Source organism: Calonectris borealis, chromosome 2 (assembly GCF_964195595.1).
Source record: "Calonectris borealis chromosome 2, bCalBor7.hap1.2, whole genome shotgun sequence".
NCBI lineage: Eukaryota > Metazoa > Chordata > Aves > Procellariiformes > Procellariidae > Calonectris > Calonectris borealis.
In genome coordinates this window covers 124,337,048-124,358,427 of record NC_134313.1, presented here as the reverse complement: position 1 = coordinate 124,358,427, position 21,380 = coordinate 124,337,048, and the positions used below count along the sequence as shown (strand labels likewise).

At 44.3% G+C, this 21,380-nt stretch overlaps 2 protein-coding genes across 5 annotated transcripts in view; both read left to right on the top strand.

The window, feature by feature from the left end:
* Positions 1 to 4,763: 4,763 nt before the first annotated feature.
* GGCT (gamma-glutamylcyclotransferase) lies at positions 4,764 to 21,113 on the top strand. 4 transcript variants are annotated; one of them, XR_012672607.1, is made up of 5 exons: positions 4,764 to 4,962; positions 8,434 to 8,579; positions 11,711 to 11,846; positions 12,304 to 12,816; positions 19,640 to 19,728. XR_012672607.1 is itself a non-coding variant. In XM_075143336.1 (4 exons), the coding sequence occupies exons 1-4, from the start codon at positions 4,816 to 4,818 to the stop codon at positions 12,391 to 12,393; spliced, it is 519 nt and encodes a 172-aa protein (XP_074999437.1). In that variant the 5' UTR covers positions 4,764 to 4,815; the 3' UTR covers positions 12,394 to 14,113. The 4 variants fall into 4 exon arrangements, 3 of the variants coding, with proteins under 3 accessions (XP_074999437.1, XP_074999435.1, XP_074999436.1); XM_075143336.1 differs by lacking the exon at positions 19,640 to 19,728 and having other exon boundaries at positions 12,304 to 14,113; XM_075143334.1 differs by lacking the exon at positions 12,304 to 12,816 and having other exon boundaries at positions 4,766 to 4,962; positions 19,640 to 21,113.
* Positions 4,899 to 21,380, top strand: part of NOD1 (nucleotide binding oligomerization domain containing 1) — a 46,741-nt gene continuing 30,259 nt past the window's right edge. Inside the window, exon 1 of the mRNA XM_075143327.1 lies at positions 4,899 to 4,962. The gene's annotated coding sequence lies outside the window, so the exon portion shown is untranslated. The remainder of the gene's footprint in view (positions 4,963 to 21,380) is intronic.

Here is a 21,380-nt window from a genome sequence, read left to right as displayed (position 1 = left end):
CACCGGGATCTGTTTGTAAAAGCTCTCTCCCACTTTTCATGTGTCCAGATTTCATGCACGTCATTTTTTCAGTTGTTGTTTTTTTTTTTTTTTTAAAATAGATCCCATACGTTTTGCCCCTCCAAGAGTTAGAAGGAGCTCAGGTGGCAAGAAGCCTGTCACAGTCTGTCTGTACAGACCTGGGCTCCAGGAGTACGAGCAAAAGCAAGACATAGATACACACCCTCTTCTTTCCAATATCTGATCTGGAGGAGGGACTCACATGGCTCTCCTTTCCCTTTGCTACTTCTCCACCCCAAACAGCACACACCACGCAGTGACATCTCAGGACCACGCTGAGTGGGCAGCAGCCAAGGAGAGCTTGGGGCTGCCTCAGGAAGGGCCCAAAAATCATTTTGGCATTGGCCAGGGCCAAAAAAAAAGGCAGGTGTTTACATGCACAGGCACAGCCACTTTAATAACTCATCTCTCCTAAAGGACTGCACATGCTATTTGCAGAAACATGCAAAAACAGAATTGCAAAATGAACGATGGATGATGTTCCTCCTGGTCAGCGGGGTCACAAGCCCCGTGGGCCAGTGGCTATTCTGTCAGGCAGGGCAGGGAAGGAGGCTGGGTTTCTGCAGGACATCGTGGCCTCTGTTTTGTACAGAAGGAACAAGCACTGCAACACCACGAGACATTGTAAAATCATTTGCATTCATTTGCATGAACATGAAATCTCTGGAGACTCCCAGACCTAGCACACTGTATTAAGAAGCTACCACCAGCTGTAACCATCTTGCAGCAAAAAAAGGTATAATTTCAATGAAATACTAATTGCAGAGCACATCCTACTACAGCTCCTCAGGGAAGAGAGAAAAGCTGCGGGGAGGACTGCACACGCGATTCATTTGCATCAGTTGCCCTTATTATTCCTGCAGGTTCTTTTTTTTTTCTTCAATATTAATTAAAACTCATGCTGTGACAACCATGGGGTGGAGAGGGAGTGATGGGGAGGCACACTGAGTGACTGGCAGACATTTCAGCAGGTTTAACTTATCCTCTTACATCTTATTTTTTCCTAATTTCCTTATTTTTTCTGTAAAACCCTAAGTAGGATAGGCTCAGGAATATATTGCATCTAGGGATAAAAACCTGATGGAAAAAAATTCCTGTTTTCTCTGCATAAATAACCCTGTTGATCTCCTCCACGGACAATGCACAAACTGCTGTGGATATCCAGAGCTTTCCCCCATGTTTGGGAAGCTCCCAAACAGGAGGCGTACTCCTGACTGCTTACTCTGTGCAGGTTTTGTAGTTACATCCAAGGGGAAACAATGCCTCCAAATTGTTTGGGGCTTCAAACAAGTTAACACAGGTCTCATGTCAGCAGCTCTGGAGATAGCTTGCGACTTCAGAATTGAATTAACTACAAAAAAATCAGGGTTTCATTTAACACCCTTCTCTCCAGGAGAGTTAATTGTCACCTGAAAAGGTCGTGAACCAGCAGAAGTGTAAAATCTAGTAGTGCCACCAAAGCCCTGCATGTTTCTACTCCAATCGCTACAGGAAAGGCCCTCCCGCCCTCCTCCCTCTTTTTTCAATCGGAAACTTGTTTCAAAGCAAGGTCCTTGGGCCTACTCCCATAGCGCCCAAGTATTTTCCTATGCACATACAGCCATTTGGCCACAATTTGGACGTACACCAGCGGAAAGACTTGCAAAGCTTTCCCTCCAGACCAAACTCACTTCCCTCCCGTGCTGCCTCGCCATCAGACTGGCCACGCTGCACCGGGGAGACCCAGGCTGGGTCCCCTCCAAGGGTCATACCTGCAGCATGCCTCAGCAGACCTGCCCAGGGCTTTCTGTCCCTTTTCTGGCTCACGGCAGAAGTATTTTTCTTCCATCTCAGGCCTGAGAGTATGAAAACAAAGAGCAATCTAAGCTGTGCCACCTCTTGGCGCTACAGTGAGAAGCTACAGACAATTCAGAGGCTGATTCCTAACTGGCATGAACCCTGGCCTTTACATCTTTTTAGCAATGAAAACCTTTTTTTTTTTTTTCAGACGATAGGTTTCAGAGTTAACATTCCTTCTTTAAAGGATGCTTTGTGTGCTCTGTAGACTCAGGAGGCCTCATTTCCATGAGCTGCTCAGTGCTCCGCAATAGATATTGGCCATCTTACTGCCTGCTGGCTCAGAGCACGCAGTGCACTTTTGGGTGCTCTATCAATTATGGTTTTAATAAAGGCTTTAATAAAAAAGGGCTTAATAAAAGCTGTTGGGAATAGAGGTTTATATTTTCCAGATAGTTTAAAGCCAAAGCTTACTGTGACACTGACCCACACCAGCAGTGTCGGCCCTTCCAATTCAACTCTCATGTCTATCATCCGATGAATAGTCGAGAGGCTCAATGTGCTGTTTCTAAATTGCCGTGGGCCATGCTGGGGAAGAAATGTGCTTCAGAAGTGCGAATTGATTGACTCAGTTCAATTAAAAATTAATCTAAACGCCATAAATCTAGGTTTTACCCCAATAGCATTTGAATTAGCATCATGCTATATCTAGAATAAGCAAGACCAACTTACACCATGCACGCCAAAACCACGCTGCTGGAAATACTGGCTACTGCTCCTTGGTCATAGAATAGGCTTGGAATTCAGTGCAGACTACAAAAAATGGAAACCTCAACTGATTTTAATTTGAAAATGCCTTTTTGAGGGATTAAATACTTAGAATTGCAAGTGGCAATGTTTTAAACTGACTGTCCTTCCGTAAATTTGACTGTAATTTTGCTAACTGCCTTTGCTAACAAAGACTTTCATGTGCACAAACCCAGCCATGAGATCAGGGACTCGTCTCCTCATTTGTCAGTCATCTGACTTTGTAACGTTTAAGTCTCAATTTGAATAGCATGAAAAAGGACACAAGTTTTAGGAGAAAACTGTTTCTCTGTGTTCAAAATATACACAATTTTTGAATGAAAAATCATCACAATCGTTGAAACGCTGAGTGTTGAGAAAAAGTGGCATTTTCTGTGCAGAATGTCAAAAGTTTCAATAATTTAAGAAGTGTTACGAAAGGCTGGTTGGGCTTTTTTTAAGAAGGAGGTCGTTTTGAGATTAAAAAGTAACAATTGCTATATGCTTCATTACAATTCCTACGTAAGATTTTTCAGTTTAGAAAGAAATGTCCACCTTGGCTCACAAGGGACAGCTCGCAGAAAACCCAAACGGGTAGCGCAGCACGCACCAACGCCTGGAAAACGCCTCTGGCAGGCTTGGTCCCTGGGGCTTTAGGGGGCCCTCCAGAAGCCTCTCCCACGGGATCCCCACCATCTCACGGCCATCTCTGCCTCTTTTCTTGAGACCAGCAGAAACTTAGTTATCTTTGAAACCTCTTGCTTTCTGGTTGAAATTAGCCAACGGTCCAGAAGCTGCCGGAAGAGGAGAGAGAGACCTTCTCCTCGTGGAGTTCACATTTCTTTAGGGAAAGGGGACTAAAAGCATATACCAGAAGCAGATTGTCAAAAGATATGTTCAGCTACTAGCTGTTGTAAGGAGTAAGAGTGCAGAAGTCTTGCTATATAATTCTATGACCTATGTAACAAGTGAACATGATCGTTCCCTCTCACCCTCAAATATTTATTCCTACATAAGAAAAAAATCCCTAAAAATGGAAAACTGCTAGTCGGGAAGGATCAGAACGACATTTATCACTTTATGTGCTTTGTGATGAATCTCACTTTGCCACGCCTGTGTTGGGAAAACTAAAGCAGGGATTCCAATGGAGTGCTTCTCACATCATTAAAGGAAGGAGCTGCTTCAGCTCACCCGCTCGCTGCTCTCCCCTCCGTGTTGCGTGGGCGAGGAGGTGCCCAGAGAGGCCGGGCACGGTGCTGCCAGGGATCCTGTGCTGAATCCTGCATGACCTGCCGCTCCTCAGGAAGCCCACGCGGGCTGAGGGCTGCTGTAACAGCATTAATGAATGGTGCCTCGCCATTAATTGTTACATTATTAATTACAGCCTTCCGTAGCTATTTTGCTGTGTTATATGTGTATATATATGTACATATTGCTTCAGCGGCAGTAAGGCCTCCTCCTGTCTCATTTGAGCATTGCTTATGTCAGGGAAGGAGAGGAACTGCCTCTGTGCATGGGTCCGCAGCTCGGCCTGACCGCACGCCAGCATCTTCCCGCCTTTTACTCCTGTATATTCCCAGCTTACTCTGCTCCGAGCGCTCCCAGCTGGGAGACGTTGCACTATTTTACATCTCACGGAATATATTTACAATTCGTCGCCGTTTACATTTCTCTCGGAGGCGGCCAGGGTGCTCACCAGCGAAATGCATCGGCCTGGATTTCGCAGGGGGACTGTAACCCTCCCCGCTTTGGTACGGGGGGGGGCTGCAGGCGCTGCCGGCTGACGGCGTGCTCCTCCCCACAGAGGATGATGCCCCGCAGGAAGCTGCTGACGCGCTGAAACGTGCAGCGCTCCCGCTCCCTGCCGTCATGCGGTGCCGAGGCCGCAGGGACCCGGGGCAGCGTGCTTCCCCCTGCCCGGCTGGCTGGACGAGAAGCATACACCTTCCTCTACGTCACTGCCCCGCGAGGAGCCCGCGTGACGTATGCCGAAGGCGTTCCGCGCCGCTGCTACGTCACAGCACCGCTGCCTACTGGCTCCCACGTGGCGGCGGAAGTAGCGAAGGGGGGCGCGGCGCGCAGGCGGCGGCCAATGGCGGGCGGCTCCGCTCGCAGGCCCCGCCCAGGCAGCGCCGCCGTGGTGGGGGGGGTGTTAAAGCGGCGGCGCGGCGGTGCCGGGCCCGGTGCGGGGCGATGGAGCCGGGGGGCGGCACGAAGCGGGGCGACGGCGGCGGCTGCTGCTGCTGTTTCCTGTACTACGCGTACGGCAGCAACCTGCTGCGGGAGCGGCTGCTGCTGAGCAACCCCTCGGCGGCGCTCTGCGCCGTGGCGCGCCTGCAGGTGCGTGGGGGAGAAGCGCGGGGGGGGCGGCGCGTAGCGGTGCCGCGGGTGGGAAGGGGGGGCCTGTGGAAGTCCGCGTGCCCCGGTGGAGCCGCGCGTGGGCATGGCTCTGCTGCGTGGAGTCCGGTGCTGCGGGCCGGCCGGTCCCTCCTGGGGGTGACGGGGGCGGCCGTAGCACGGGGCGCGGGGGGGTCCCATCACCCTGAACCCGAGACGCTTCGGGCCGGTGTCTGGGCTGCCCTCAGCCAAAGGAAGTGTTTGCGGTAGTCCCACCTCTGTGGGTTTTATCGTACCGGGCTTAACCAAGGCTGTAAGGCTGCCAGCCAAGACCCCACGCGTAAAGAGTTACGAACCTGAAAATGTAAGTAGGGGCTGCGCAGTTGGGTTAATGGGACGCGTTTCTGGCAGTTTGAAAGGGATGATGCTTCGTTAAAAAAAATCAAAATTCCTCCTTGCCCTCTGCCACGCTGGTTAGAAGTGAGGAGGAGCCCCCCCGTGCCGCCTGTCAGCCGGGGTGCGAGCTCCCCGCCGGTGCTGCCCAGCTGCGGCCGACACCGTCCTGGGCCCTGGCAGTCCTGCCCCCCCGGGGTTATTAAACGTTAGTCTGTCGACTTGGCTTTGATGTAGGCTTGGAAATACGAGCCAAAATACGGTCGTTAAGCCGCTGATGTACAGCTCTGTACAACTGGAAGGATCCTTGGAGGAGCAGAGCATTGATTGATACCACTTAAGGACAACTTGAAGGTTCTCTTGGGGTGACTGGCAGGAAAACGATCTACGTTAGATTGTATTAAGAAGTTCCAAAAACTTGTAATTAATTAAACTCCCAATAGTGAGATACTTGGTGTCTCTTGGGACCATCAATCTGGCAACCAAGGTCTGCTCCTGTAAAGTGTGAGGTGCTTACAGATACCCTGGAGGAGCTGAACGTGCCGAGAGCCCAGCACCTTGCAGGATCAGACCTTGGAGGTGAGGAGGAAAGCGGTAGTATTGCGCGCTTACCTTTGAATAAAAGCAAAGCCCTGTGCTTCAGCTCTCCTTTTGGGTTTCAGGTGGATTTTCAGGTTATGCAGTAAGCGTCTCTTGCCACGCTGCAGGATAGCTGTTCAAGAGCTGGCAGTCAGGCGCTAGCCTTTCTAGCCGGCCTTTGGCCAGTTGCTGTGCTCCCTAACACCGGGTGGCTTCACTCCCTTGCTTCAAGCTGGAAAATCACTGATCCTTGGGAGTGAGGAAGCGCACAGAGGTTGGAGCTGATTTGTGTTAATTACTCTATGGTAGTACCACGTTGGCTTAAAAAAAGGGAGAATAGCCTGTAAACAGAATACTTTGGATGCTAAACTAGAATATTAAATTTGCTTCCCTCTGTTTTTATTTTTTAAAGCTTTGTTAATCTTCAATCACAAGCTGTAAGAAATGGGATGTGTAACGAGCACAGAAAGGGTATTACACTGGTACTCAGAAGAAGGGCCAAAGGCCAAGCTCTTTACCCAAGAAAGTATCTAGTGTGTTTGTTCCCTCTTCCCTGCAGTGGCTGCTGCAGTTGCCCGCGTGGCCTAACATAGGGTTTCCTGCCTCCAGAACCGGAGCTAAACACGCTGTTTCTGTGTGGTCTCTGTTGCCGTTCTTGGGTGGTATCTGACTGTTTTATACACCTCCTTGCAGGTATTCAGTGCAGATCAGGTCCAAGAAAATATAACCAGAGGAATAAAGTAAAAATTGGTGGATTTTTTTTTTCCCTCTTCTTTTTGCTAGACTGCTGTGAGTGTACTTGGCTCTACAGGATTATTTCCTTGGGGCTGCCCTGCAAGCACTTGTTCACACCTGTAACTTCAGTCTGTGACTTGACTGGACTATTTACTTGTGTGCAAATTACTCGGGCTTGACTGTCTGCAGGGTCTAGTCCAGAGTCCTCCTCACACAGTAATCCAGTGACCCAAACATTGCAAAGCCATTTTGCAGCAGCTTGTCGAATGGTTGATGACTAGTGTGTCTAAGTACACTTTCTTCTAGTGAAATTCGTTTAATGGGGGACATTTTATGGGGAAGGAAGATGACTCTATTGATGGAATAAACAGTATGGCTTTGCCAGGCTGCTGATTATGACTTACACCAAAAAGAAAAATTAGATTAGTGTTCTGATCAGTGCTGTTCTTCTGTGTTTAAGCCTCTAGTTGCTCAACTTTTGCAACCTTTTCCCCATATCTGTTAGGACATATTACAAGAAGGTAATGTGTCTCAGAAAGTGAATATAAATATGTACACACATATATTTCAAATCAAAATTATCTTATAGCTTAAAGGGGGTGATCATGAGAAATATGCAAAGCTGCGGGGTTGTTTAGGTTTGGGTTTTATTTTTGTTGTTGTTCTTGATCCTTTTTGCCTTTGTTAGAGTTTATTGTTGTGGTTAAGCAGGTAGTCTTCCTTAAAGTTTTTTGTTTGGTTTTTTTTTTCTTTCCCTTCTCTACTGCTAGGGAAGGATCCACAAATTGGCTAACAAGGAGGAGAGGAAACTGAGTGTATGGAGTCAGATGGGAGATTACACTGCAAAAATGCAAGAACCTGATATTCTCTTTTGCCTATATAGTAGTATTTGATATTACTTGTAAGAAAAAGAGATACTTGATTTCTAAAAGAATCTTCAATTTGCAAAAACCTGAATAAGCTCACTCAAGGAGGCATACGCCTTGGCTTAAAAATACCCAAGAATGTTCCAGTTGAGTGCTGCAAAACACTGGAAAATACACAGGATGGTATTTTATAATTGGGCAGTTGTATTAGTGCACGAGGACAAGACCCAAAGCTCACTATCTTGTAGGCTTCTTTACCCTTACTATTTTCCTGGACCCTGCATGGTAGCGTTTAAGTCTTACAACAGCACCAAAAGCTCAAAGGAGTGGGCACCACGTAGGCATGTCTTTTGAGGAATGAGAAGAAGGCAGTAGTCGGTTCCCTCCTTCATGGTACACCTCAGCCAAGGGCCTTTCAGATTGTGTAACGGGAAGCACATCAGCAATCCTGTCACTGCCAACTTGGACAAAAGTCAAGCCGACATTTCTTCAGCACTACTGTGTTTACTGCAGAATTGGGTATGTGGGCTGCTCTTGAAAAAGGGCTGACTCCACTTTCTTCTCACCGCTAGAAATTGTTAGCTAATGTTTAGACCAGACTAGTAAGAGGTTTGGATGTTGATCCAGGTCTCTGCAGACCAAGACTTTTATCAGTAGTGCTCTCTGCCAGACCTCTCTTCCCTTTGTCCCAAGGCTGCCGTTTCTCATGAGGAGGTGGAAAAGGCTGACTTCAGCCCCTCGTGAGATGGGAGCCAGATTGGATCCCGCCTGTCTGTTTCTCCTTCTGTGGCTCCAACTGACTATTTGTAGACTCTCCTTTAGCTGCTCCTTTCATGTCAAGAATAGCCAACGGCCCTTATCTTAAGTGGAAATTGATTCTCTGCATTGGTTTCATTTGCAGGATTTTAAGCTCGAGTTTGGCCATCATCAAGGCAGGACAAGTTCTGTATGGCATGGAGGTACAGCTACCGTTGTTCAGAGCCCTGGAGACGAAGTATGGGGAATAGTGTGGAAAATGAACGCTAGCAATTTAAGTTCACTGGATAAGTAGGTGACTTAACTTTTGCTGTCTTCTACTGTTTTAGAGAACAATTGAAAAGTAGTTAATTTTTGGTAAAGATCTGTGTGGAAGCTTTGGTGTTGGAATCAAGAAGATGCTTTGGGTTTTAATATGTGAATTTCACTTCACAGTACATATATTGACTTCTAACACATTTGTGATTAAAATGGGTTTGTCTTCAAGCTACAGCTTCTTAGGGGTATTTTAATAGGGTGTGGACCTTGCTTTGGAGCCGATATATTGGTCAGGCTCCTTTTTCTTAATCCCTGTCTTCACAATGTCCTGTCCCTTAAATTACCCTAAACTCTGTATTTGTCCTGTGACATTTTTTCCATTGCTTTAGGGAGAGTTTCCTTTGAGACTGACATCAACTTGTGTCTCTATACATCTGTAGACTCCAGTTGTAGTGGAAAAGGAAGAGATGAGGACGAGACTTTGCAGAAGAGAAGGAGATCTTTAATACAGGCAAAGGGACCTTTTGAGGAGGTTATTTTGCATGTCGTCTTTTCTAAGGATTCAAACTTTTGTGAACTTGAGGTAGATCCAAGTGGGGAGCTGGAGTGGTTTTGTTTTTCCCTTTGAATAGGGGAGGCTGCCTGCACTATTACAATGCATGGCGGAGAATGTTCTGCCTGTGCCTGATAACTAAGACAAGTTTAAGGCAACCTGAGCAAGTCGTTTCTAGGCTGAAGTCTGGAGGAATACCTAGGTAAACAAATCAAGGAGTAGCATAACTTCTTGTAGGGACTGAGGCAGGGCTTAGAACTTAATCTCCAAAACTTTGGCTGGTGTTATGTGTTTATTGCAGCTTTCGGGATGCGCCTGCACTGCATGGTGCTTCTGGTACACAAGGATCATTTGTTCAGAGCAGTTCATCACTGTCAATTAATTCCAGTAGAAATCTGGGCTAGTGAGGCGAAGGAAGCAGGGCATATTAAACCCGTGGAAAGCATTACAGTGATACAGTTCTTCTGCCTCTGGTACTGTTGCAATTTTGGTTATGGCTGCACTGTGCCGTGTAGACATGTCCTTATAATCTTAGCCAAGAAACTTGAAGTTTGTGCTTTCCGTTGCCTACAGTGAGCCTGAAATACAACAGAAACTGTTGCCCAACTTCTATTAGTACATCATGGGAATGGGCACTCTCAGCACTCTCAAGTCCTGGTTGGAAGTGTTAGTCCCAAGCAGGAGGGCACCTAGCTGGTATGCTTCTGGTTGGGGAAAGCTTCACGTGTCCCTGCTTTATTATCTCCTCAGTTCCCCCACTGTTGCTTACACTGGCACTTACCTCCTGGTCCCCTTTCTGCTGACCTTTACTGAAATCTCCTAATTTACCATGCTGTCCTAAAGCATGTCCTCTTCCTAAAGAAGTATAAAGATGCTGTCTGGCAGCATCTGCGTTGGTAGTAACACTGTGTTCGCCCTATGGGGACAACATTTTGAATTTTAACTTCTAAAGGGTTGTTTACATACAATAGAATTGCAAACCCCTGGCATTTGTTTGACTAATGCTGGCTAAGATGCTAGAGACTTGAGTGCTATACCGTCAACAAAAACTGCAGGACGGACACTAGCATTAAAGATTGCTTCTTCCCGGTCCTCACTGATGCCGTGAAGGTGGACTGGAAATGGAAGGCAACAGGATGTGTTCTTGGCTTTTCTAAAGATAGTCGATAGTGTTCTTCTAAGGATTGCTCCTAAGCAACTCGAAAGAGCTTGCATGTGTTCCTGCTGAAGATCTTGGGATTCTTTGGCTGTGTGTAAGCAGATATGTAAGTTCTCAACCAAGTTATTTCCTGGAATTTCCATGTATTAAGAAAAAAAATTTTCACTATTTGCCCCCCCGCCCCTTTTTTCCCCCCTAATCTGGATAAAGAAGTCTGTGCTTTGTTATCCAGAAGCAGAGGAGGGAATCTGTAATTGATGCTGCATGTTGTTGGTTGAAATACCAGTAAAACAATGTAATATATAGAAAACAAATATGGGAGGGGAATCTTTTGCTTAGATGGCTGAACTTTTTGGCTTCAAATGCATTTTGGTGGTGTTTCAAGGTCCTATGTACTTCACAAATCTGTAAGTTACAGACTAAATCATGACTTGTCTTCATATATCCTAGCAATGGACATTACTTAACTGTAACACTTTTCTTTCTCTCATACACCCGTGTGACTTATTTTGCAGTCTGTTGGCCTTGAATCTGCAGTTAGCTTCCAGTCTCTACTTGCACTTAACCTAGTTACTCACATAACATGGCCTGTGTTATGTACGTTAAATAACTTGAAATGGTAAAGTCTTTAAAAGAAAGATAAGTTGTCAAAAATGATATTTTGATGAGCAGCATTAAAACCCATGTTATCACTCATATCTAAAGCATATCTAAAGTTAATTGTGCTATAAAGTCTGTTTGTATTGCTTAAGCTTCTCGTTTACTTCTCACTATTTCCTCAGACTTTTATCGGTGGCTAAATGCTAATGGTTAAAGACAACAAGTAGCCTTGTTTTTGAGTTTGGTTTTGTTTTCCTAAGAGAGCATGATTTCACTTATAAAATAACAAAATGGTTTTTGCCCCTAATCTAGTTCATTGTTGATGTACATGTCTTGCGCAAATTAAAGGGTGTCTTGGATTATTCATTGGAATGTGCATTGCAAGAGTTGTGCGAGTTTCCCCTTATTCAAATGTAACACAATGGGCAAGAGAAAACCTTGCAATTGTTTCATTATCTGAGCAGAAGGCAATAAATGATATGTGCCTGGCTCATTAATTCTGATAATCTTGGTTGTATTTCTCTTGTAGATTATCAGATTTGGACAGTAGTTAATTCACAAGGAATATTCTCTCTCTAACCTTGCAAGTTGGCTACTAGTCATCTTTCTTACAGAGCTGAAATGATAAAAGTGAATGCTGCCGCTTCTTTAGAAACTTGCTTTTGGGTATGAAACAAGTTTGCACAAAAAGCACTGGCATATGTTTTGCTTTATTTGTTTTTCTTTAAGTCTGTTAACAGCGCAGACCAGTGTCCTGCCTTGAATTCTGTTATAATAAATGCATATGTGTAATTGCACAGTTTGAAAGATGCATCAGTTATTTGGCATGAAAGGAATATATGTCCTTTGCAGGCAAGAGGGAGTTGAAGATGGCATTTATGTCCCAATAGAAGTTAATGTCCACACTCAAGCAGGAGAGGCACTGACCTGTCGAAGCTACCAGATGAAGGACTATGTCTGTGGTCCCCCTTCTCCTCAGTATAAAAGGGTAGGTATCGCATCACTGTAATTTCGGAGAGAATGAACAGAAATATATAATGCAGTACTTCTGTCCTATTTAATAAGCACTTTATTTACAGTGGATGGAAGGTGTGAGTAACTCTAATGTAAAGGTATAACTTAATCCTTGTGCAATGTAATAGTGTAATGATGCTCGCAAAAGATTGCTAGCTCTGAAAGGCCTACTAAGTCAGGTTTATTTTTTGGCGTAGTTATGCGTTACATGAAGCCTCTATTTAACTTGTGAATTAGTTATGACTGACACAAGGATTTCTGAAGGATGTTGTTTATATATATGCAGCAATTCTCTGTTTGAAAAAATAACGTACTCCACTAAAAAGACGGAGGGAAGCTTCTATGGGGAGAATACAGCACCTGGCTTGTAGTCTCAAGGACACGGATTATCCCTATTGTCTTATGAAGTATCTTACTATCATTTAATACAGGAGTCCACCTGCCTCCTTTTACCAGATGCATCATCAGTATATCACAGGACTTCCAGCAACATTGCAGAGCACTGCAGGGTTCCCACTTGATGGCTGGTGAGGCAGAAGCATTTCAACACTGTTCTGCAACACGCTGACTCCATAGAGACACGTGATCCAGTCACGCAGCAGGCCTGACCTGCTTAGCTTGTGAGATCCGATGCGGGCCTAGCCTCGGGTGGCATGACTGCATGTCTGGAACTGTGCAGCTATTAGCAATTGCAGATAGACATCACTGTAACATGTTGACTTTTTCTACCAAAAGCAAAGAAACAGGACTTGAGCTTGTTAAATCCAAAGTGTGCCGCCTTCTCTTAACTGAGGAACTCGCTCCTCTGAATCACCTTCCAGGACCATAGCTAAGGCCAGCTGCTGCAAGGCTTCTGAAGAGAAAGCTTGCTTAGAAAGCAGGCTCTGCTACTTCACAAACCTCCTCCCTGCCTGTCGTGGATGGAGTGAGAGTGCACTTCACTTGTAAGAGCGAAGGAACAATATACTTTATTGATATAAAACAGTGAGTTAACAAATGGTAAATGCGACAGTGGTTTAACAAGATTTGATGGCAAGGTACACTTGATGATCTACTGCATAGAGGACAGGGTCAGACAAAACTGTCAGGGAGACCCTCCCGTTGAGTCACGAGGTTCAGAAAGGACCCCCTTGCTTTCTAAACTCCTTCTCAGAGAGGAGTCTAGGTGCGGCTGGATCCAGTCCTAGTCCCAGACTTGGTCTAAAGGACTAGATATGCGCAATCACGCCTTTATATCACGAAGCTAAGATTTCAAAGTTTAGCATGCTGTCATGGTTTAACCCCAGCTGGCAACTAAGCACCACACAGTTGCTCGCTCACTCCCCCCGGTGGGATGGGGAGAGAATCAGAAGAGTAAAAGAAAACTCGTGGGTTGAGATAAAGACAATTCAACAGGTAAAGCAAAAACCGCGCACGCAAGCAAAGCAAAACAAGGAATTCATTCACTACTTCCCGTGGGCCGGCAGGTGTTCAGCCATCGCCGGGAAAGCAGGGCTCCGTCATATGTAACGGTTACTTGGGAAGACAAAACACCGTAACTCTGAACATCCCCCCCTTCCTTCTTCTCCCCCCAGCTTTATATGCTGAGCATGACGTCCTATGGTGTGGAATATCCCTTTGGTCAGTGGGGGTCAGCTGTCCCAGCTGTGTCCCCTCCCAACTTCTTGTGCACCCCCAGCCTGCTCGCTGGTGTGGTGGGGTGAGAAGCAGAAAAGGCCTTGGCTCTGTGTAAGCACTGCTCAGCAGTAACTAAAACATCCCTGTGTTATCAATGCTGTTTTCAGCACAAATCCAAAACATAGATACTATGAAGAAAATTATCTCTATCTCAGCCAAAATCAGCACACAGGTCATCGTGTTGTAGTAGTTTCTTCACCAATGTAAGATTCATTCTAATGGGAGTAGCCAATAAATCTTGACTCAATGTATAATTACATTATAACAATTGATAAGACGTAACAGGTGCTGAATAATTAAAGTCGCATCCCATAACTTCAGTAAAGTTACAGACACAAATATTTGAGTGATTGCTTGTATCTACAGTAACCTTATCTACAAATATAAAATCACAAAGGTTCTCATATAGACACATCCTTTTCCAATATACACAAGTACGGTTTCAGGGGCTTCATTAGGATGTATTTCAAAATTACAAATGTTTTGTTCAGTGTCAAGACAAATGTCTTGGGCTTTGATGGCGTTACTCTCACAAATAAATCCTTGTTGTTCCTGTACAATGCATGCGTTAACATCAACAGTTTGCCATTTATTTCCGTTTCATTGGGCCCATGCTCTATCTTCTAATGGATAGAGTATAGCTCCACTGTGATTTAATCCTAACGCAATGATTGGGAATATGGTATATACCGAAGCATTACATATGGTTAAGACAAAAGCTGTGGCCTTGTTGGTGGTGGGGTCGTAAGTGAAATTGACTAAATACCACCAGGATTGGAATTCTTTCTCAAACTTCGTTGCATTATCCCAAATTACCATTTGAATTTCAGTGGGTAAGGTGCCCTCTTCACCTTCCCTTATAATTGCTGTTACCATAGATTGTATCCAAAATGCAACTCAGATACAACTAAGAGCTAGAGAAACATTATTTTGGGCTACACCAAGTGCATCCACAATCAATTGGTGGTCCCTTTCATTAATTCTTTCCCACTGAGGCAATATATCAGATAAGAGCCATTGATTAGTTCCCACTGCTAATGGAGAAGATCGCAATGGGTGTTCTAATTTGGTTAAATCACTGGTTGTTGTGCTCAGTTTATTTATGAGTACTCAGTTTTTACAAAGCATACTCGGCTTACAGGGCTTCCAATGGGCCCGAATCCATTATTTAATTGATGGAGTACTTTGGGAAGTCATGTATCCCATTGAGCCTCATGTGGTTTGAGATTCCTCTTCAATAAGCCATTAGCTCTTTCTACCATCCCATGTGATTGAGGGTAGTATGGGGTGTGGAATATGTGTTTAATTCCCTCTTGTTTTGCCCAGTCTTGCATTTCCTTACGTGAAAAATGTGAGTCATTACCACTTTAGATAACATCAGGAGTAGGTAGATTTGAGAACCAAAACGATAGCCCTTGCACTGTATTTCACCCATCAGCTTTCGGACACTTAGTCGATAAGCAAGCCTGAGACTACTTCCGCTCCTGTGAGGATGTATTGATATCCTGCAGAGGATTTGAATGGTCCAATATAATAAATTTGCCATGTAGACCATAAAGTTTTCCCTTCATTGATATGTAGAAGTGGTGCTTTAGCAGGATGATCTGCTTGTGCTTTCAATCTACACTGAGGACATTCTGTAAGAATAGTTTCACAAGTTCTTCTGTTTATAGGCCAGCCTGTACTTTTGTGCAGCAAAGTACTTCTTTACCTGTGTGGCCTAGGTTTTGATGTAACCATTCTCCAAATTGATACCACTCACGATTTAAGGTGATTTTCTTAATTTTAGTTAGCTCATCTACCTTTTGATTTACTTTGTGGCTGATCGGTTATCCTTAGCATGAGCTTTTACCCATCCCATCTTGAAAGGTGTTTTCCTGGCTATATCTAGTAATAATTGCCAATCTTTGTTTCTCCAAACTGGGGATCTATTTACTTCCCAATTCAAGGTTTCCCATTGACAGAGCCACTGTGAGGCACCGGCCCACACAGCGTAAGAGTCTACATATATAATTTTTGCTCCATTCTGTGCTGCCCAAACAACTGCTCTTATTTCTCCTACTTGTGCACTGCCTTCACCTTCCTCTATTACTTGTTTGCCGGTGGTAATATCTAACGCAAAGGCCTTATATTGCCATTTACTGTTTACCCTTTTTGCTGAAGCATCCGTAAACCAAATGTGTTCTGTTGGTGTACCCTCAGTGAGGAGCGGTGCATCCAGAACAGGTGAAGGTTTTAAAGGTTGTTGTAATGCTAAAGGGTCTGTGTTTATGGGCATCTGCAATTTGAAAACCTTAGTGTGTCTTTCAGTTAATTGCATATTTTCTGCAACTCCTGTTAGGTAGGCATACTGTTTTCTGATAGCGGGTTTTTGCGCAACTCCTTCTAGGGGAGCAGTCCCCTTTAGGATTGCTTCTAGTAAATTAAATGGTCCTCTAGTTTGCACAGGTTGTCCCTGATGTATTTTCTTGTTTAACTACTCAGACTAAAGATAAAAGTCCCTTTTCCCATTCAGAGTATCGTTGTTCTGTTTATTTAAATGCAGTTGAGCTAAAGAATAAAGGTCTTTTTGGCCCATCAGGGCCAGTTTGGAACAGGTTACAGTAAGTAGTGCGAAACCCCATTCGGCTATAATAGGGTCGCAGGAGTGTACTCGTCCCGTACAGTGACTGATACGTTTTTAATTCTTCAATCAGAGTTTTGACGGCCTCTTTATGTTCTAATTTCCACTCCCAGGGCTTGCCTTTCTGTAAGAGTGAGTATAATGGATGGGAAATGATAGAAAATCCAGGTACATACTTCCTCCAATATCCTAAAGTTCCCGTTAATTGTTGTAACTCCTTCCTTGATTGGGGCATTTGCAGCTCTTTGGATTTTCTTAAGGTATCTGGAGGAATCACTGCACTGCCTGCTCTCCACGAAGTACCTAAAAATTTTACTTCTTTACTTGGTCCCTGACATTTTCCAGGTGGAATCTCAATTTCTGCTTTATTTAACGCTTGCCATGCTGCTGCAGCCACTTCCCCCACCTTCTCAGGGGAAGTTCCTCTAATCAGAGTATCATCTATATATTGGTACAGTTTCACTTCTTGGGGGAGTGAGCCTGTCTGTAAAAGTTCAGCAAGTGCGGCATGAACAATTGTGGGTGAATGTTCACATCCCTGAGGGAGTCTGTTAAAGGTATATTGTATTCCCTCTCAAGTGAAAGCAAACTTCTCTTTATCCTCCTCTTTCAAGGGAACCATAAAGAACATATCCTTTACATCTAGCACCGCCATCCATCAGTGTGCAGCTGTTTGCAAAGTAGCTGTAAGTTTGCAATGTTTGGTACAGCAGCTGTTCACAGGGCCGCATTGGCATTCAGGCGCCATAATCAATTGTCAGACGCCACCTCCTGCCTGGTTTCCCAACTGGCCAGACAGGTGAGTTATATGGGGAGTGGGTTCTGGAGAGAATTTGTCGTTTCTCCCAATCAACTATGACTTCAGAAATTCCATTTTGTGCCGCAGCAGAAATTGGATATTGCGGTACGTTAATGATTTTTGACTCAGGAAGGGCAAGGGCTGCGCAAAGCGCACCCACTGGAGCCTCCCTATTTCTACCGGGGTCCGGGTCGATGTTTGAGCCAAAGGATGACAAGCTGCCATTCAGCAGGTGCCAGGTTCGTCCATTTAAAACATAGAAACCTAAAATATTTTCACGATGATCTTTAATTGCAAAGCAAGTAGTCACCATGCGCTTCTTGCCCGGGAGCCATAAATTGACCTTGGCAGTATGGCACACAACACTCGCTCTGTTCACACCGGTAATCTTAACTCTTTGCCGTCCAGATCGCACACCTAGCTTCTCAGCATCTTGTTGTGTTAGTATTGAAATTTGTGCTCCCGTATCTATTAAAAACTTCACCAGTTGTCCTCGAGGACCAACTGGAATTGAAATGTATAGGCCATCATCACTTATCCACTGATAAGCCTCCACTTTCCGGACAAGCAGGCCCAATTGCCTTCTGGACACTACTCGTTTATTTAGCTTCATGCCCTGCAATTCCTCCCTAAGTGGGAGGAAGGGGTTGTCTCCCCTCTGGAGACTGGTGCCGAGGAGTTGAAATACGCTCCTTCCTTTCACCGTATCTCATTTCTGGAATGCTTCAGTCAGACTCAAGATAATGCCAGTAGGCTGACCTTGAATCTCGGCTCTGGGAGTGCCTAAGGCTAACGCATCCTCCATACCTTTAGGTGCTCTTCAACCGCTTCTCAAGTATGCCAGTTGTCTTGAGCCCATTCTTCTGAGAATTTGGGACTCATTCACTCCATGCCTCTGTAAATAGGTGGTGATACTACTTGCCATCCTGCTGACTATGCCAATTTGTCACAGATGGAGTGAAAGTGTACTTCACTTGCAAGAGCGAAGGAACAATATACTTTATTGATATAAAACAGCGAGTTAACAAAGTTCAATGGTAAATGCGACAGTGGTTTAACAAGATTTGATGGCAAGGTACACTTGATGATCTACTGCATAGAGGACAGGGTCAGACAAAACTGTCAGGGAGACCCTCCCGTTGAGTCACGAGGTTCAGAAAGGACCCCCTTGCTTTCTAAACTCCTTCTCAGAGAGGAGTCTAGGTGCGGCTGGATCCAGTCCTAGTCCCAGACTTGGTCAGCGGTTTATGTCTAAAGGACTAGATATGCGCAATCACACCTTTATATCACTTAGCTAAGATTTCAAAGTTTAGCATGCTATTGGTCACTTTCCGAGAATCTGTTGTGGCAAGGCATCTCTCAACCTCGAAGAGTGACCTTGAGAGGTGTCCCTACTCAAGGGGAGATCCTGGCGTGCAGCCCGCTGCTGTGCAGGAGAGCTCAACAGGCCCTGGGCAGTCCACTATTTATAGAGTAAGATGATTAACTTATAGTCATATTTGCATACCAGCAAGACGTTTGGGTCACTGCTCCAGGCAGCCCCAAAGTCCAGCATAAGCTGGATGCAGCCGTCAAAGCCCCCACTAGTGCTTATTGCTTACGTGGTGGGGGGAGCAGACTGCCACACTGCCAACCCGCTTCCTGTCAAGACAGATCTTCAGGGCTTTTCAGGGAGTTAACGCATAGTCTGCTGCTGTGTGTCAGCTCTCACCAGTATGCTGTAAGAGCAGACCTCCAATATTGGCAACTTTATCTAGCTAAACATTCCCTCTTGCTGTTGTCAGGGTCAGTTGTTAGTTCTCTTCTTCCCCCCTGCCCCTAGTTTTATTTGTTTAAGTTAACCAGGCAGGAGAGCTGAAAGTTTAGTAGAGGTGACTGCATTGGCACACAGTGATCTACATCCATCTACTGTTGTGTACTTTTTGTGGCAAAGTTCATCCTTTCTAGACACCTCATCCTTGAATTTCCTGGCTGTTGAATGCATGAAAGAATATTTACAATAGTGTCAGCTTTTAAAATCTGTGTGTTTATCTATTCATTTCTATATGGGAGCTTGCTGCTGTCTCTTTCAAGCCTCAGCCCCTACAGCCTCCTCTTTTCCTCTCTCTGCCACTTATTTTCTCTTGCATCAATAAAGTTTATTTTCTATGTAGGAGGAAAGCTGCAGTAACAAACTCTAAGGAATCTGTGCTTTTTCACTAAGCTAAGTATCTGTGTCTGTTACTCCTGTAACCTGTCTACGTACTCATGTTGTGTTTTGGGTTTGAACAGCTTATTTTTAAAAATAACATCAATAATATACGCTGTTTCTCACTCAGATGAGATACTAAGCCTGGCTAAAGGCATAAAAAGTAGTTCTCATCCTTGCTGGAAGAAAGAATGGAATAACTGAGCAACAGCTTAATTGTACGGTCTTGTGCACATTAGTAACATTTCAGAATCTTAGCGGTATGCCTTGGTAGTTAGAAGCCTTTTCAGAGTAATTTTGTTGACACTATTAAGGTCTTCAGTGGTCTTCCAGAAGCTATCTTTAGGTACAAACAGCATTATTTGGGATTAATTCTCTTTTACCTTAAATCGGTCTTCCCGTACGAGTAAATGTTTGGAGGGGGTCTGTCCTTCCTAACACTATTATTGAAGGCTTTTTTTTTTCCCCTTTTGATTATAGGTAATCTGCATGGGTGCAAAACAGAATGGCTTGCCAACTGACTATCAGAAGAAATTAGAAGCTATTGAAACTAATAACTATGCAGGGCCGGTGCCAATCATGGAAGAGATTGAAGCTGCTATTAAAGCAAAGAAAATAGATTCTGCATAGAATACCTCTGCACTTGCTTGGCCGTTCACCTTGATTTAGATACCTCTCCTCACTGTGCTGATCAGCAGTTTCTTTATTTATCAAGAAAAGATGAGTTTGCTGTGCATCTACAGTAAGCCATTAGACATAATTTGCAGTCTGAAGACACCCTGACATTGGTAACTTCTTCACTTTGTATGTATAGATTGAGTACATGCTGAAGGTTTTGGAGATTTGGAAATTATCTTTTTGTAATTGTCATTCCTGCTTCATGTCCTGTTTGTAGACCTTTTTAAAAGAAAAAGGCCATCTTGCTGGGTATTGGCATCTGTTGCCTTCTGAGGAATAAGGGCTGCAGGATCAGGCCTTCGTTTTTAAATTTTGTATACACAATTATCAAGAATTTCAAAGATTTGTTAGAGTGCAAAGTAGACTCAAGACTCTCAACCAAGACTAAACTTTTTTTCTCTGCTGCTTCTATTAATGGTTTAAAGCCCAACCTATCTGAAGCTATGGAGCTCCTGTTTCTGTTTATATAGTTAGTAAAGAAAGCAGAGTAATATTTTTTTAACTGTCTCCATGTTTTTAAGTGTTAGTCCAAAAGGCAACCAAGGCCTGAAGACAACATTCAGCAAAGGATCTCATTCAAAGCATAATGGCCTGCTCCTTTCAATGTCTAGTAATCATCATAGATGAACTGGTTAGGTATAACCAACAGATTTTAAAGAATTCATTTTAGTTAGATAATTCCAAGGTTTTTTAAATTACCTTTTTGACTGGCTTGTTGCTTATCTAGGCCTTGGTCTCATGTCCAAGAAATCAGGAAGTCTGCTATGAGTCCTAGCGCATTTGTTTCATGGTTTTGTTTGTCTATTAAACCCCAGGTGAACAGACTTGGCCTCTTCCCGCCCCCCCCCCACCTTTGACAATCTCCTGCAAAACTGGAAGCTCTCGTAAGGTTTAGAGTACTTAACTTTATGGTACTTGGCAACCCCTGTAGGTAGTCTGTGGGAGACAAGGAAAATTTGACAACCTGGAAGATGTCAAACAACAAAACTTTGGCTTATCTTCTGTATGGTGTATTTTTTTCTCTCTTGATGTACAGAGGGGTGTAAGACATAACCGGTGTCACTGTATGAATGCTTAGATAGACAAAGTAACAGACCTACCATGTCTTCTCTGCATAAAATTTTTCTGTAAACTTCTGCCAGGGATGTATAGGTGCTGTCCTGATGTCATATGCCCGATTTCCAGAGCTGGGCACTGTGTCTGCAGTAAAACATGGTACTTTCTGTATTAGCACTGTCTAGTCTGAAACTGAGTAAATAAAATCGTGATTACCAAACCTCTCGTGTGTCCGTTCAATGCATGCTTCAAGAATATCAGTGTTGCTTAGGTAAGCAAAAGCTGGCAATGTGGAAATGCAACTGAAACTTCCATTGGCTATTTGCATTTTTAATGGATGTAATTTCGGTATGGAGGGCAAAACTGTGCATGAACACACTCTTCAACACCAGCATCACTTCTTTTGCTTTACCCTTACCAGGCTCCTTTGGGCTTTTGAACTTTTAAATAGGTATTTTACTGTTGAAAGAAAAGGGAAAATAATACC